At 37.6% G+C, this 17,580-nt stretch overlaps 1 protein-coding gene across 1 annotated transcript; it reads right to left on the bottom strand.

Annotated features, from left to right (window-relative positions):
* Positions 1 to 629: 629 nt before the first annotated feature.
* On the bottom strand, positions 630 to 17,292 carry LOC127628070 (protein-tyrosine sulfotransferase 1-like). The gene is made up of 3 exons (XM_052104747.1): positions 17,083 to 17,292; positions 8,142 to 9,288; positions 630 to 2,773 (listed from the first exon to the last, which is right to left on the bottom strand). The coding sequence occupies exons 2-3, from the start codon at positions 8,975 to 8,977 to the stop codon at positions 2,554 to 2,556; spliced, it is 1,056 nt and encodes a 351-aa protein (XP_051960707.1). The 5' UTR covers positions 8,978 to 9,288; positions 17,083 to 17,292; the 3' UTR covers positions 630 to 2,553.
* Positions 17,293 to 17,580: the final 288 nt, after the last annotated feature.

Here is a 17,580-nt window from a genome sequence, read left to right on the forward strand (position 1 = left end):
ATACTTATTTTGTGCAATCTGGCAACCATGTATGCGAGTGTGCTTTTTCCATCTCGCTTTCCCCTTTAAACAAAATTAGCGATCTGTAGTGCTCAAGGAAGTGTTATACGGCTACTCTGTGTCCATTCTTGAGGCTGCTTGTGATGTTTGCTGCTACTTTGCAGGTAAACCTTCTCAGTGATTAAATTAAATATAAAAGTACATCTCGGCATCATTGACATGCGAGCAAAAGCAAGCCAGAGACAAATATGTATATGTATTCTTTATTTGTGCAATTTAGAAAAGTTGAAGTCTCTTCGCGCCTGTATGTTATTCTAACTCTTGCAGTATTCATTTATCATAGTCATACAGCCGGTGTTATTCAGTTGTGTGATGAAAGTAAACAGGTAATGGTTAATAAAAAAATAAATAAACTCGCCCGCTTTGCCCAAACATTAATAGTTCTATAAATTTCAACTTATAAAATTGAACAGACCCCTGATGTAGAGATTGAATAATAAATTAACAGGGAAGTAGAGATGGTAAAATAAATGTATAAGCTCAGCCTTTATTCAGTTTTTTTAATGCCTGATAGAAACAAATCTACCTTTGTAGAGCAATACAATACTTTAATGGGCAATTGCTGCAATTGTCCCATTAGTCACAGATACACTTCAGCAATTGAGTACACAACTATTTATGGGCTTAAAAAATACAAAAACCAAATCAATGCAGAACATTGTATCTCAAAAGAAATACAATGTGGCCCCCCATGCACTACTTAAATCCTGATGTGGCCCCTTTACCAAAATAGTTGCCCACCTCTGCTCTAGATGAAATGGGGTTGCAACAGAAACCCCGTTACATGCCCATTTTAAAGGAGGCGCTACAGACCGCTAGTCAAATGAATCCCCTAGAAGGAGTTTTCAAAAGTTCAATAAAAAAAAAAAGTACATTTAATCCCTCCTGTTGGGTGGAGCTAATGACTTTAATTTTGAAAGCTATCCGGTTTGATGAGAACAATATATGTAGCAAGTGATCATAGACGAAAAGGTGGCGCTACAGAGCTCTCTAGCCATGACCATGTGTTACCTTTTTGCCTAGGCCTATTAGCCAACAACCCTGATGAGTGTGCAAAATATTGTGAAAATTCAAGCACACTAAGTAACTCAAAAATATGTGAATATACATAAAAGGAATAATGACATTTAATGCATTGCCATGGTAACAGTATTTATTATATCAAGAATGCCTTCAGAATTTAAATTCTGCACTGTCTTGACATTATTATTATTATTTTTTTTAAGCAATTCAGGTAATTCATAAGATGGATATTTCAAAGTCTGTTAAAAGTGCCACACTTCCTTCTGCCAGTTCATGGCACTACGACCGTTACCCACAATAGCCACATCAATGTGATCAGCCTGCAAGGCCAAACATTTGGCTCATTTTGGATGTAAATCACACGATGCAAGCAAAAGATATAATACACTTCCCTCTTCCCATTTTCTGACGCTACGATCGCGTCACCAAAGTTTGGTGACTGTAAATCAAAAGTGATGTGCTACAGAGCCCACCGAACATGCCCATCTTCTAGGTGGTGTTACAGAGCCCCCCCACAACTTTCCCCAGCCCTAATAGTCGACGATTCTGATGTTTGTGCAAATTTTCAAGAGTTTTCACGCATGTTTAGTACCCCAAAAGTACCGAAAACCTTGAAAAGAAGAATCCTTAAAAGAACAATAGGGCCTCCACACTTTCAATGCTTGGGAACCAATAATAACAATATTCATTAGAAAAATAATAGGGCCTCCTCACTTTCAGTGCTTGGGCCCTAATAATGGGCAATGAGGTAATGAAATTTGTGGCAACAAATGGATGGCTTTACATATGAGAGGGGGGAGGACTGGAGGAGAGTTTGTCTAAAGCCTGTCATATTTAGACAACATTTATGAAGTATGCACTTCATAAGATAACAAACTTACAGAGAAATCAGACTTCTTAACATTAGTATAAAAACAAAAAGTATACTCCTGTGCAACTGTTAACTTCCTCTTTCAACAAAGAAAAAAACTTCCTCTTCCTGTGTGATAACCAAATACACTCATTAGAATACATTTACCATGACACGCATACACTAGCACGTACAAAAATATAAAACAACTGCAGTCATAAATGATACTTCTCAGTATCGTAGCATTGTTTTTTCAGTAACAAAAAATTACATTGAAAAGTTACAATAGAACAAAAAAAAAAAAAAAAATCATTTTCAAAGATTAACATTTTATATCCTGTGTTGCTTGAAAGTGTTGGCACTAGCTCATCATAAGCAGTGGTACATTGACAAACACCAGCACCAATGATACTATAAAAACTGTATTTTCTTTTTTTCCCTCAACACATACCATTGGTGCTAAACACATTTCTATGGTTAAAGTGGCTGTTTTTTCTTCTCAGTTCTACATTGATTTTATATTTCAAGTAAAGGTTTTGCATGTTCATTAAAAATTAATTTTTTTTATTGCTTCAAGGTACAGTTATCCACAGAGAGGAACTTCATTTCTTCTGTTGCCTTCAATTTTGGTCTACTCTCACCATTTTCGTGTTGTTCAAGAATAAAAGATCAGGCTTGTTGTAGTTTGGGGGGTTGGCCAGAGGGTCATAACCCAAGCGGCTTAGCATCGGGGCAATGTTGGCCATATCCTTCACTACATCGGCAGGGATCTTGCCCACCCATTTAGACAGAGCATCTGTATTTACTGGCTTCAGTACTTGGTCAGTTGACAGTTCCACCCTAAAGGACATACAGGGATATATATATAAGTAACAGGATAGACACGGGGGGGAAAAAATATTTATTTCAGCAGAAACACTGCAGTTAAAGGGATAGTTCCACCAAAACGAAAATTCTGTGAATTTTCTCACCCTCATGTCACTCCAAACCCATATGACTTACTTTCTTCTGTGGAACACAAAAAGAGATAATATACAGATCTACAGGTGAAACTCGAAAAATTAGAATATCGTGCAAAAGTTCATTAATTTCAGTAATTCAGCTTAAAAGGTTAAATTAATATATTATATAGACTCATTACAAGCAAAGTAAGATATTTCAAGCCTTTATTTGATATAATTTTGATGATTATGGCTTACAGCTTATGAAAACCCCAAATTCAGAATCTCAGAAAATTAGAATATTACATGAAATCAATAAAAAAAAAAGGGATTTTAAAATACAGAAATGTCGGCCCTCTGAAAAGTATAATCATGCATATGTACTCAGTACTTGGTTTGGGCCCCTTTTGCATTAATTACTGCCTCAATGCGGCGTGGCATGGATGCTATCAGCCTGTGGCACTGCTGAGGTGTTATGGAAGACCAAGATGCTTCAATAGCGGCCTTCAGCTCTTCTGCATTGTTTGGTCTCATGTCTCTCATCTTTCTCTTGGCAATGCCCCATAGATTCTCTATGGGGTTCAGGTCAGGCGAGTTTGCTGGCCAATCAAGCACAGTAATACCATGGTCATTGAACCAGGTTTTGGTACTTTTGGCAGTGTGGGCAGGTGCCAAGTCCTGCTGGAAAATGAAGTCAGCATCTCCATAAAGCTTGTCTGCTGAAGGAAGCATGAAGTGCTCTAAAATGTCCCGGTAGACGGCTGCGTTGACTCTGGACTTAATAAAGCACAGTGGACCAACACCAGCTGATGACATGGCTCCCCAAACCAACACAGACTGTGGAAACTTCACACTGGACTTCAAGCATCTTGGATTGTGTGCCTCTCCATTCTTCCTCCAGACTCTGGGACCTTGGTTTCCAAATGAGATGCAAAATTTGCTCTCATCAGAAAAGAGGACTTTGGACCACTGAGCAACAGACCAGTTCTTTTTTCTTTAGCCCAGGTAAGACGTTTGACATTTGAAGCCCATGTCCAGGACCCGTCTGTGTGTGGTGGCTCTTGATGCAGTAACTCCAGCCTCAGTCCACTCCTTGTGAAGCTCCCCACACATTTGAATGGCCTTTTCCTGACAATCCTCTCCAGGCTACGGTCATCCCTGCTGCTTGTGCACCGTTTTCTTCCACACTTTTCCCTTCCACTTAACTTTCTATTAATGTGCTTTGATACAGCACTTTGAGAACATCCAACTTCTTTTGCAATTACCTTTTGAGGCTTTCCCTCCTTGTGGAGGGTGTCAATGATGGTTTTCTGCACAACTGTCAGGTCAGCAGTCTTCCCCATGATTGTGAATTCAACTGAACCAGACTGAGAGACCATTTAAAGGCTCAGGAACCCTTTGCAGGTGTTTTGGATTAATTAGCTGATTAGAGTGTGACACTTTGAGCCTACAATACTGAACCTTTTCACAATATTCTAATTTTCTGAGATTCTGAATTTGGGGTTTTCATAAGTTGTAAGCCATAATCATCAAAATTATATCAAATAAAGGCTTGAAATATCTTACTTTGCTTGTAATGAGTCTATATAATATATTAGTTTCACCTTTTAAGTTGAATTACTGAAATTAATGAACTTTTGCACGATATTCTAATTTTTCGAGTTTCACCTGTACATTCTCAGTCACCATTCACTGTCATTACGTATTGGTTTTAAATTTTGCCTATCATCTTATAGGGGTTCGGAATGACTTGAGTAAATTACAGAATTTTCATTTTTAAGTGAACTATCCCTTTAAGAACATGGCAAAAGTGAAACTTAGACATACAGTTCAAGTCAGACGTTTACATACACTTAAGCTGAAGTCATTAAAACTAATTTAAACACTACACAGGTTTCATATTAGCAAACTCTAGTTTTGAAACGTCGTTAAGGACATCTACTTTGTGCACGACACAAGTAATTGTTCCAACACTTGTTTACAGACGTTTCACTTATAATTGAATCACAATTCCAGTGGGTCAGAAGTTTACATACAAAGTTAACGGTGCCTTTAAGCAGCTTGGCAATTTCAAAAAAATTGTGTCATGCCTTTAGACAATTAGCTTCTAATAGGCTAATTGGAGTCAACTGGAGGTGTATCTGTGGATGTATTTTAAGTCCTAACTTCAAGCTCAGTGCCTCTTTGCTTGACATCATGGGAAAAATCAAAAGAAATCAGCAAGGACCTCAAAAGAATTAAAAAAAAATGTGTCCACAAGTCTGGTTCATCCTTGGCAGCAATTTCCAAACGCCTGAAGGTACCACGTTCATCTGTGCAAACAATAATATGCAAGTATAAACACCATGGGACTACGCAGCCATCATACCGCTCATTAAGGAGACTCATTCGGTCTCCTAGTGATGGACATAGTTTTGTGCAAAAAGTGCAAATCACTCCCAGAACAACAGCAAAGGACCTTGCTGGAGGAAACAGATAGACAAGTATCTATATCCACAATAAAACGAGTCCCATATCGACATAACCTGAAAGGCTGCTCAGCAAGGAAGAAGCCACTGCTCCAAAACCAGTATAACCCACCCCCCCCCCAAAAAAAAACAAGACTACAGTTTGCAAGTGCACATGGGGACAAAGATCTTACTTTTTGGAGAAATGTCCTCTGGTCTGATAAAACAAAAATTGAACTGTTTGGCCATAATGAGCATTGTTATGTTTGGACGAAAAAGGGTGAAACTTGCAAACTGAAGAACACAATCCTAACTGTGAAGCATGGGGGTGGCAGCATCATGTTGTGGGGGTGCTTTGCTGCAGGAGGGACTGGTGCAATTCACAAAATAGATGGCATCATGAGGAAGGAAAATTATGTGGATATAGTGAAGCAACTTCTAAAGACATCAGCCATGAAGTTAAAGCTCTGTCGCAAATTAGTCTTCCAAAAGGACAATGACCCCAAGCATACCTCCAAAATTGTGGCAAAATGGCTTAAGGACAATGAAGTCAAGTTATTGGAGTGGACATCACAAAGCCCTGACCTTAATCCGAAAATTTGTGGGCAGAACTGAAAAATCGTGTGCGGGAAAGTAGGCCCACAAACCTGACTCAAGTTACACCAGTTCTGTCTGGAAGAATGGGCCAAAATTCCAGCAACTTATTGTGAGAAGCTTGTGGAAGGATACCCAAAAGGTTTGTCCCGAGTAGTGTTGTCAAAAGTACCCACTTCGGTACCAAGTCGGTACTGAAATTTTAAAAATGTGACGCTTTGAGCGCTGTTGAGCGGAATCGTAAACACCTCTGATTGGCCATTGTGTTCTCGCGCTCATCGGATATGTCTGTGATTGACTACAATGATCAACGCACAGGAGCGTTTGAGAGTACACGGAAGTGTTTGAAAGTTTTTTTTTAAAACGGGAGTGGGAGCTTTTGAAAGCACAAGCAGCCGTCTATCAGCGGACCGGTCCTGCTTTCAAACGCTCCCGTGTGTATCTGTGCAAGAGCTCGGTGAAGAGCATCATTGATGTATATTTACAACATGTTTTTGAAGCGCTGATCATTGTAGCCAATCACAGACATATCCGATGAGCGCGTGAACACAATGGCCAATCAGAGGTGTTTACGATTCCACTCAACAGCGCTCAAAGCGTCAGTACCGACTTGGTACCGAAGTCGGTACTTTTGACAACACTAGTCCCGAGTTAAACAATTTAAAAGGCAATGCTACCAAATACTTACAAATCGTATGCAAACTTCTGACCCACTAGGAATGTGAAGAAATAAAAGCTGAAATATAATTCTCTCTACTATTATTTTGACATTTCACATTCTTAAAATAGTGATCCTACCTGACCTAGTTATTTTCATATGCAAATTAGCTTTTAACTCACTGCAAATGTTTGCAGCTCTTCGCCGGTAGTGGTGAACCTCCAGCAAACCTTGGGCAACAATGTACAATTTGCCCAATTTTTCAACAACGAAAATTATCAGTGGCGAATTTACAGCAAATTAGCCATGAACTCTTGATTTTCGGAAGGGTAAATGTACCTGACCATACAGACACCTGGAAAAATAATTACTTCACAAACCACAGTGCAAACTGACAACATCACAATTAAAAACCAACTTATTCTCATGGCATATTGCCCCCCATATGTCTACCACCTGTTTAATTATCATAGGACTATGACCAAATTAGTGCTCAGACGTTTTTGAAAAGTGATGTTTGACGATCAAACAAATACCATATTTGTGGCATTAAAACAGCCTCTAATTAATTTGTTTTACAGCTCATATTTCTGTGATGTCTAATGTTTAGACAGAGAAAGCCAATCAAACTGACCAGAAAACTAAAACTGCTTGTCTGTCCATTGTTAGAAGCAGGCTGGAAAAAGGTGTAAAAGGAAACCGTGTTGGACAATGTGGACTTGACTCCATTACAGCTCTTATGAGTGTGCTACACAAGTTTTATACCACAGAAATATTAGATCAGTTGCTCTTCATATCAACATAATTAAGGAAGTAAATATGATACATGAAGCACTCCCAATCCTGCCAAGCCATGCTTTCATAAAGAGCCTATGTTTAGGTGTACTATAAATGTATGCCTTGTTTGCATAAAAGGTCAGATGGAACTATAACTATTACATTTTGTCAACATGTTTAAAAGCATTTTATATATATTGTTTTATATTTTTCCCAAGCATTTGAAAAAGAACATCTTAAAACTGTAATAACTAATATTCCAGCTGCTGCTTGCACCTAACCCCCAAATTAATAAAACCCTTTGAGATAATTCCCTTAAAATTATAAAAGGTTTTTCTTAAATGGATATTTCACACACACAAAAAAAAAAAAAAAAAAGAAACTTGTCATTATTTACTTGCCCTTATGTTTTTTTCAAACCTATAGGATTTTCGCATTTCCATGGAACACAAAATATCTCCATCTTCAAGCCTCAGTTACAATTTGCTTTCACTGAATCTTTTTTTTTTTCTTCTTTCCTTTAATGAAAGTGAATGGTGACTGCAGCTAACATTCTTGTGCTTCACCAAAGAATAAAGTCATACTGGCAGGGATTAGAATCCTAAGGAGTTTTGGTTCCTCTTTCCGGTTTCATTAACAATTCTTAATTTTAAGAAAAAAAAATAAAATAATAAAAAAATAATAATAATAATAATAATAATAATAATATATATATATAAAATACTATAATACTTATAATACTTTTCAATGTTAAAAAATAACATAAATGGGCCCACACGAAATTCACTCACTTTGACAGTGAAACTCCACCAGCTTTCCCTATAAACTGTTCATGGTGTAGCACGGCGGTGTCCCACGACAGATCCAAGAACTGAAGGAGCCTGCGCATCACCCACTCGGGGTAAAGCACCAGCTGCTCATAGTGCACAGGCAGACAGTTCCCATTTACCGCAGCTAGACACTGGTCATACATCACCTCCACGGCTCGGTTCCACTTCACAATACAGTCCCGATAACTTGTCAAGTCAAATCCAGTGATCGTCACCTTGCGCGAGACCATAGAGTGTACAGTGGCCCTGCCGTCACGGAGCATAAGGATGAACTTGGCCCTTGGGAAGAGCTTGGAGAGGTAGGAGAGGGACTTCAGAGCAAATGGGTCTTTGTTACAGAGCCTCGGGGCAGGCTCACCATGCCCAACTATGATCTCCAACAGGAAGGCACGTATAGCAGAATCTAAAACCTCATCTGTGACGCCAGCCTCATCGAGACGGATTCTCTCGCGTGCTGAGTGACTCCAGGTGGCTTGCATAGCTAAAAGTCGGGGAATGACACGAGTCTCCTCTCCACACCGCACAAGAGGGTGGGCATCCAACATAGCCCGCATTAGAGTGGTGCCACTACGAGGAACTCCACCAATGAAAATAAGAGGGGTTTCCTCATTGTACTCCTCTGGGATTTGTAACGGATCACTGAGGTTCCTACCAGCATGCAAGTTAACTGCCCACCCACGCTGTGCCACACGAGAAGGGGATTTCGGGCATTCTATTGTGCTGAGACCAAAATAGAACACTGTTATGGAGCTGATGACCACACAGACCAAGAGAATGTTGCAAGTTTGTTTTCTCATGATTAATAGAGTTAATGGGAGTAGGGTAGACAAAGAAAATGTGTTTTTGTGGTTACACCTGGAATGCTTAAAAAAAAAAAAAAAAAAAATGCTTGGGGAGGGGGGGGGGGGGAATTGATCTCAGAGAGGGTCAGGGTTAAAGAATGCAGAAAAGGCAGCTTAGGTAAAGAATAAAATGTAACAAATAATTTTGGGGGGAAGGGATGAATGAAAATGTTTCCAGGCAGCAGCCCCCTAGTCCCTTGCTTGAGGTTGGAATAAATTCGGGCTTGGTGAGTCAAGCCTTATGTTCCTTGTCAGCACCATTGTGCCTGTAAAAAGAGGAAGGAAAAACACTTTCAAAAACATACGATTTTGTCATGCCAGTTTGAACATTGACTATTAGTGTGCATATTATATTACATCATTTGTCCATCATTACTGTAATGTTATAAGAAAATTAGAGGTCTGCAATTTGAGTGCTGTAATTTAAGAGCCAAGTGCTTTAATGGCAAGCTGAACAATTTAAAACGCAATATTTTCTGTACAGTGTGACAAGAAAAGATACAGCCTTATGTCGAAACAGACAACTTCCTAAAACAGCAATGCTGTGTAAAGGATGTGTCTCACAGGCTTCGTTTGAATGTTGACACATGACACTTACAAACACAGGAGCTAAATCCCACTTCATATCTTTGCCTGTTCTTACAGGCGACCTGTAAGATGTCTAGGAGTGACAGCAAGAAATGCTGTTAGACACAAAGACGCATGTTTGAAGAAACACACTTGGTGATATTTTGCGGAACAGACAAAAGACGGTTAGACTTGTCTTGCAGAACACTCACATATGGGTAGTTGACGTGACGTGGCTTTTTCACCGTCACAGAAGAAAAAAAATAAATGATTTCACATTTTCATCATTTAGAATACTGTAAATGGTTAAACATTTTCTTGTTTTACATGAATTTGTTGTTTTAATATCAGAATTATTTTAAATTTTTTTATAACTTTGAGCCAAATCTCAAAATCGTCCTATGGTGTGACGGTAGACAAAATTATTTCATAAATATTAACTTTTATAAATAAAGAAAATAATGTTTAAAAATCTTAATGGACACTCCTGGCATAATTGTGCAAGTGTCTATTTCACTAAGTGGTCATCACTTTTCCTATACATAAATTTTTTAAAGTGTAGGAATTTCATAAAGTTTGTCACAGAAAAAATGTCCTTTGGTGTTATGCAATAACCTGATATTAAGTTGGGCAATATCATGGACAACTACATTTATTTGAAAGAAACCATTCAAGGTCATGTGACTGAATACCCCTATGAAGCCCATGAGCAGTGCACATGGTAAGTATTTCTCTCAGAATTGTTCAAATATTTAACTATGTTTTCAGACCACTGAAGTTGTTACGTTTTGTTGTCCTTTGGTGTGACACCCCTAAATAAATTTTTTTAATTCAAATTTGTATTTTTAAAAGCAGGACTATATAATATTATGCAAATGTATCATGCCAATTGCTAATGACAGTTCAGCTAGCATTAGCATGGTTATTAACATGCCACAAAAGCTCAAATGTCCTTTGGTGTGACAGGAAATGTCCTTTGGTGTGACAGGAAATGTCCTTTGGTGTGACACTTTGGCCTGTCACACCATAGGACACAGATGTCACACAATAGGACAAGACCTCCTTAAGAAGCTATTAAAACAAATAGATAAAGTTTGTTAACATACTTTTAATTCTTTTTTGACCAGTTTTGATGATTTTAAATTCAATAATGACTTACATTTGAATGTTTATTGCCATTTTTTGGAGACTACATAAAATTTTCTGAAGTGTTACTAAACAACTATAACGTATAATGTAACAACTATAAACAAATATAAAGTACATAAATACAGTGCTACTACTTATAATGCTACTTAACTTTTTTAGAACAGAAAGAACTGAGGGAGAGATGAGTGCAAAAGAGAGGACCAGACAGTATAGGGAGCTGAATTAAAAGGATCCACAGAGAAAGGATGCGATCCTAAGAGAACAATGGAGAAAGTAAATCAAACTGAAATGTTGCCATATACATCTTAAAATAATTCAGGGATCTTGCTGAGTGACTGAATGACTGCTTATTATTCAGTATCAGAATAGACCTGTGTGAGGTTCAGGTTCAACAATATTACATAATAAGCTTGTTATTACAGAATAATAAACTATATTGTGTTTTATAAGAAATTAATAAGTGGTTACATTTGTAGGGAAAACACTGTAGGTCATGAGTTCATAATTAAGTATACATTACATTAATTTCTCTGTTGATCCATTAATCTATATTCTATCATTATTTCAAACAGATAACATGCACTCACCTAAAGGATTATTAGGAACACCTGTTCAATTTCTCATTACTGCAATTATCTAATCATCCAATCACATGGCAGTTGCTTCAATGCATTTAGGGGTGTGGTCCTGGTCAAGACAATCTCCTGAACTCCAAACTGAATGTCAGAATGGGAAAGAAAGGTGATTTAAGCAATTTTGAGTGTGGCATGGTTGTTGGTGCCAGACGGGCTGGTCTGAGTATTTCACAATCTGCTCAGTTACTGGGATTTTCACGCACAACCATTTCTAGGGTTTACAAAGAATGGTGTGAAAAGGAAAAAACATCCAGTATGCGGCAGTCCTGTGGGCGAAAATGCCTTGTTGATGCTAGAGGTCAGAGGAGAATGGGCCAACTGATTCAAGCTGATAGAAGAGCAACTTTGACTGAAATAACCACTCGTTACAACCGAGGTATGCAGCAAAGCATTTGTGAAGCCACAACACGCACAACCTTGAGGCGTATGGGCTACAACAGCAGAAGACCCCACCGGGTAACCATCCTCTGATGGCTACTTCCAGCAGGATAATGCACCATGTCACAAAGCTCGAATCATTTCAAATTGGTTTATTGAACATGACAATGAGTTCACTGTACTAAAATGGCCCCCACAGTCACCAGATCTCAACCCAATAGAGCATCTTTGGGATGTGGTGGAACGGGAGCTTCGTGCCCTGGATGCGCACCCCACAAATCTCCATCAACTGCAAGATGCTATCCTATCAATATGGGCCAACATTTCTAAAGAATGCTTTCAGCACCTTGTTGAATCAATGCCACGTAGAATTAAGGCAGTTCTGAAGGCGAAAGGGGGTCAAACACAGTATTAGTATGGTGTTCCTAATAATCCTTTAGGTGAGTGTATGTTAAATCACTACTCAAAACAGCCGAACACACTCGTGCACGGAGACTGAGAGGAGAAATAAATTAGATATATGTTAAATCACTACCTATAATAAGATATTATAAGCATCAATGCTTTCTTATTGATGGATCTATAAGTATCAAAGTTACTTTTGGTGTGATATGTTTTGCACAGTTTATATTGCTGAAAAATAAAAACAAATGTCCTCCTTTATAATTGTTACAATAAACACTATATATGCTGACTCAATATGCAATGACTATCTTTGTCCTATGGTGTGACAAACATAAAACAACAGAAAAATATACTTATTTTAAAATATCTTTTAAAAAAAGAGTCAAGTTTGGCATTAGGGGAGTTACAATAATATCTCCTCTTAGATGGGTACAATTTCAAACAGTTTTGTAAGGTTGGCGAAAAAGTTTTATTGACATTTGTAGGGAAAAGTTTATCAAGTTCATCTATTCATGGTGAAAATTATTCTAATTAGTACTTTCATGTAAAATAAATAGCACTTTAATAAAAAAATGTTTGAATAATGTGAACAATTCTCTCAAGTATTTTTTTTTTATGTTATTGAATATAATTTCTTAGTACTTTTTAAATGTCACACCATAGGACACATTTACAGTACTGTTGAGTGAAAACGTGAAAAAAATATGTGAAGTCATTGACAAAATGAGTGACCACTACTATTTTCTGAAACTACAGTTTTCATACTCCATAAATATATGTATTTTTTCTTAAAAAGTTATGTTTTCCAAAAAAAGTACTTTTTCTTGGCCATTTGTCAACTACCCATATGAGAAGTTCACCATTTCTTCACAGTTAGTCATCTGGGAACAGTTTGCAAGAATATTGTCATCTATGAACACTTTATACAATCGAAGACCATCACAGGATATATATGCAAATGACATGCAACAAAATCGGGACAACAGATTAATTGTCATTGTCATCTTCATTCAGTACAGCCTCAGAAATGGTTCTTGAACAAGTTTCTCTTCAATGTTTGTCTACTCTTTAGCCTCCATTTGTACAGTGGAGGGAGAAAAAAAAAAAAAAAAAAGACTACACACCCCTGTTAAAACAGCAGGTTTTTGTGATGTAAAACATTAAACAAGTTAAATCATTTGAGAATTTTTGCACCTTTAAATGTAAAGATTTCAACCTATGCAATGCCACTGAAAACCAAAGTGACACATTTCAGAGAAAATTTTAAAATAAACTTAGAATAACCTAACTGCATAAGTGTGCACATCCCCGAACTAATACTTCATTGAAGCACCCTTTGATTTTATTACAGCACTGAGTCTGTTTGGATAGGAGTCTATTAGCTTGGCACATCTTGACTAGAGAATATTTTCCCACTCTTCTTTGCAAAAACATTCCAGATCTGTCAAATTGCAAGGGCATCTCCTGTGTACGGCCCTCTTCAGGTCCCCCCAAAGATTTTCGATAGGATTCAGGTATGGGATCAGTCTAGGCCATTCCAAAACTTTCATCTTTTTTTGCTTAAGTCATTCTTCTGTTGATTTGGATGGGTGCTGTGGATCATTGTCATGCTGAAAGGTGAAAGAGCTCTTCATTTTCAGCTTTGTACCAGATGCCAGAAGGTTCTGTGCCAAAATTGACTGCTATTCAGGATTCCCCACATCTTCACTAGAACCCCAGTTCCAACTGAAGAAAAGCAGCCCCAAAGCATAATGCTGCCCCTACCATGCTTCACCGTGGTTATGGTGTTCTTTTGCTGATGTGCTGTGTTGTTTCTGCGCAAAACATACCTTTTACAATTTTGAGTAAAACGGTTCAATCTTGGTCTCATCAGACCAGAACACATTTTCCCACATGGTTTTGGGAGTGTATATAGGTTTTTGCTGGCATGTATGTTTTTTTCCATCAGAAGGTCTTGGTCTTGCCACCCTCCTCCATAGCCCAAACAGATGAAGAACACAGGAGATAGTTGTCACATGTAGGGAGCAACCAGTACTTACCAGCAAGAGCTGCAGCTCCTTTAATGTTGATGTAGGCCTCTTGAAAGCCTCCCGGACCAGTTTTCACATTGTCTTCTCATCAATTTTGAGGGAAATCCTGTCACTGTTGTGCCATACTTTCTCCAACTGTTGATGAACCGTCTTCACTGAGTTCCAATGTATTTCTAATGCCTTAGAATTTTTTTTGTAGCCCCTTGCCTGAGGGATATCTTTCAACAATGAGATCTTGTTGATGCTTTGTAAGCTCTGTGGCTCTTATGCATGCAACCAATATGATGACAGAAAAATACTACAAGAACAGCTGAGATTTATTTGGAGTTAAACAGAGTCACTTCAGGTGAAAAAAAGGTGTGTACTATTTCACATGAGTTTGATGATTGGTTGATTCTGAACACAGTCACATACCCAGTTATAAAAGGGTGTGCACATTTATGCAGTTATTTTATTTTTAAAAAATTCTCTGAAATGTCAATTTGGTTTTCAGTGGCATTGCATAGGTTGTAATTTTTACATTAAAAGGTGCAAAAAGTCTGATATGATTTATCTTGGTTTAATTTTTTACAACAAGGGTGTAGACTTTATATATCTACTGTACATTCAAAATAATAAAAATGATTATTATTGATAATATTATAGCCTATGGTGTTATGTTATATTCAAAAATAGCATTACAATTTTAAAGTTATTTTACAAAATATATCAAAGTGGCTGGTAAAATTGGGCAATCATCCATCATTGTGGCTGGTGGGCAAGAGTTAATTTCATATACTGCTTTCCAGCTTTATGCAAAGCAACAATTCTTGATCATAGGTCTTCTGAGATATCTTTTGTGGGGCATGGTCCATGTCAGCAGATGCTTCTTGTGAATGGTGCACTCAAAATCTTTGAATGCTTTTTATATGACAAAGTAGCTCTAACTCACACCTACAATCTCATGTCATTAATTGGATGTCAGGTTCACCAATTCCTAACTCTCATTAGCTTATGTTGATGTTATTAGCTTAGGGTTTAATGTACTTTTTCTAATCTACACTGTGAATGTTTGAATGATGTATTCATTATGTACAAGGACAGTACTATAATGTGTGTTACAGTTAAAACAGACTGTTTGTTCATTGAAACTCAGATGAAAATTAAACCAGATTTTAAGACAAATTTGTACATATAAATCCAAAGTGTTCACTTACTGTTTCTTGACCCTGTAACCGAGCTAAAGACAGTATCAGGTTGGATAGATATTCGTCTGTAGTTTTCTTTGCGTCCACCAACAGCAGTTAGGGACAGTCAACATTGATAAATAAAAATCTAAATTCCTCAAATTTGAATAGCTCAAACCAATAACTCCAAAAACTTTCAACACTGGTTATAGCTGACCCAATGGATGACACATTATTTTTTTTAAATTCAATAGCTCCTTGGTCATGTGACTTACTAACCTCAAACAAGGGTCAGAGTGTCCACTGACTACCCTTCTATATTGCACACCCTTTAGTGTTACAATTATATATTTTTATTTAGTTGTGTGAGACACCTATATGTTCAGTTCAGAGTTCAACAAAGCCAACAACTGCTCCATGTGTGCCTCTGACAAAGAAACTGGAAGTGGTCCAAAGACTAAACGTGGATATTCTGACACTTGTTTGAGGTCAGTAAGTCCAAGGAGCTATTGAAATCCTAAATTTAAAAAAAAATTATGTGAAATTAAGTGAGATGAAAATGGAAAAGCTAAAGGGTGTGCAACATAGAATAGTTGTCAGTGGATATTCTGACAGCAGTTTGAGGGTTACAGTTCACATTCAATAAAAAAACATTGCAAATCATACAAAATCGTGCGAAATGAAAATGGACAAACAAAAGGGTGTGCAATATAGAAGGATAGCCAGTGGACATTTTGAATCTTGATTGACGCCAGTAGGTCACATGACCAAGGAGCTATTGAAATTAGACTGTAAATAAAAATGAATATAAAATCATGCAAGATGAAAATAGTCAAAATAAAAGGTGTTCAATATAGAAGGGTAGTCAGATGCACATGAAATTTAACTGACTCACTGTTATTCAAACATAAGCAAAACATTTTAGAAAAATTTGGTAAAACAGAAATGGCTGTCCAGTGGGGAAAAGGTGTTCAGAACACGCTATGTTTTCTTGGTCTCTATACTTGTTGCTCACTGGTGGTCTTCGCTCTTACATTTTTTCGTGGGACAGAGCGACCACTAAAGACCGAAGTCGGCACAATTTAAATCTAATGAGATTTCTACAAAGACACCATTTTTGGGGATCGTAGGCGTTCGAACGCATTTTACGTATCCAGAAAGCTTTCCAGGTATGCAGCTCACTAGGATTATAAAACAGAACAGATCTGTGACACCTTAAAATTACACACGTGGCCCAACAGACACATTTGCAACGCTTAAATGAAACGCGTGCAAATTGAATGTTCGTTGAAACATCTGGTGGCTACAGTGTGATTTGTGTTGACGTGCACGTACTGCGATGATGCAACAAGTTGGCAGACCTATACTGAAACCTAAAATACGTTGTCTCTCCGTCGACCATAACCGTAACGGGAACAAAGCTGGATACATTAGGTAAATTAATCATTTGTGATATGCGAATGTTTGAGAATCATTCCTAATAGTAATACGCCGGGTACCTCTCGGTTTCTCTTAAGATAAATAAACAACACACGTTTAAAATAGTCGTGAGGGAACCCGAGGACTCTACCTGAGATCAAAGTAATTCGCAAACACGACTGGCGGCCTTTAATAAGGAAACTGCTTGACTTGTGAAACGCGTTGTTCAGCACGAAAAATGACAAAATCCTAATTCAGTTAGTTTGAACAGTTCAGCAAGCAAACTGGTACACAAGCATGCCGTTCCTTACCGTATAGAGAGTGCAACTTCTCCAATGAAACATTCTCCAGAATCACGACTGGCGGATGAAATGCAAACGTGTAGATTATCTAAACGGAGAGCCATGAGGCTATGACTTTTAAAACCCCACACCCCGAAAACATTTCTATCAACACAGTTTATGCTTAAATCACAGTCAAACATGACTGAAGCTTAGAAAACGCCGTAATTACGAGATTCATACCAGTTAGCGCTAAAGAGTACATCTCAAATTTCATTGGTTACAACAAACGTCTGTTGTCTTTCTGGTCTTCCATTGGCTCATTTTTACGCCATAAATCAATATTCTAGTTTTAATCTAACAAGACTTTTTATTTTAAGAGTTAATGAGAATATGCGTTGGGGTGCTAACATGTATCAATAAATATTATGTAAAATATATTCAGCATCAAATTAATAAAAACCACCAGTACGTTTTGAAAACCACTAGCAATTAATGATTGACAAACTAAAAGTGCACTCAGTATTT

Source organism: Xyrauchen texanus, chromosome 34, assembly GCF_025860055.1.
Source record: "Xyrauchen texanus isolate HMW12.3.18 chromosome 34, RBS_HiC_50CHRs, whole genome shotgun sequence".
In the NCBI taxonomy this organism is placed as follows: Eukaryota; Metazoa; Chordata; class Actinopteri; order Cypriniformes; family Catostomidae; genus Xyrauchen; species Xyrauchen texanus.

Bases quoted from the DNA above. Each gene is read 5' to 3' on its own strand.
- LOC127628070 (XM_052104747.1), bottom strand. From the start codon at position 8,977: ATGAGAAAACAAACTTGCAACATTCTCTTGGTCTGTGTGGTCATCAGC. The intron at 2,774-8,141 runs GTGAGTGAATTT...TATGTCCTTTAG, and splicing joins GGTGGAGTTTCACTGTCAAA to GGTGGAACTGTCAACTGACC.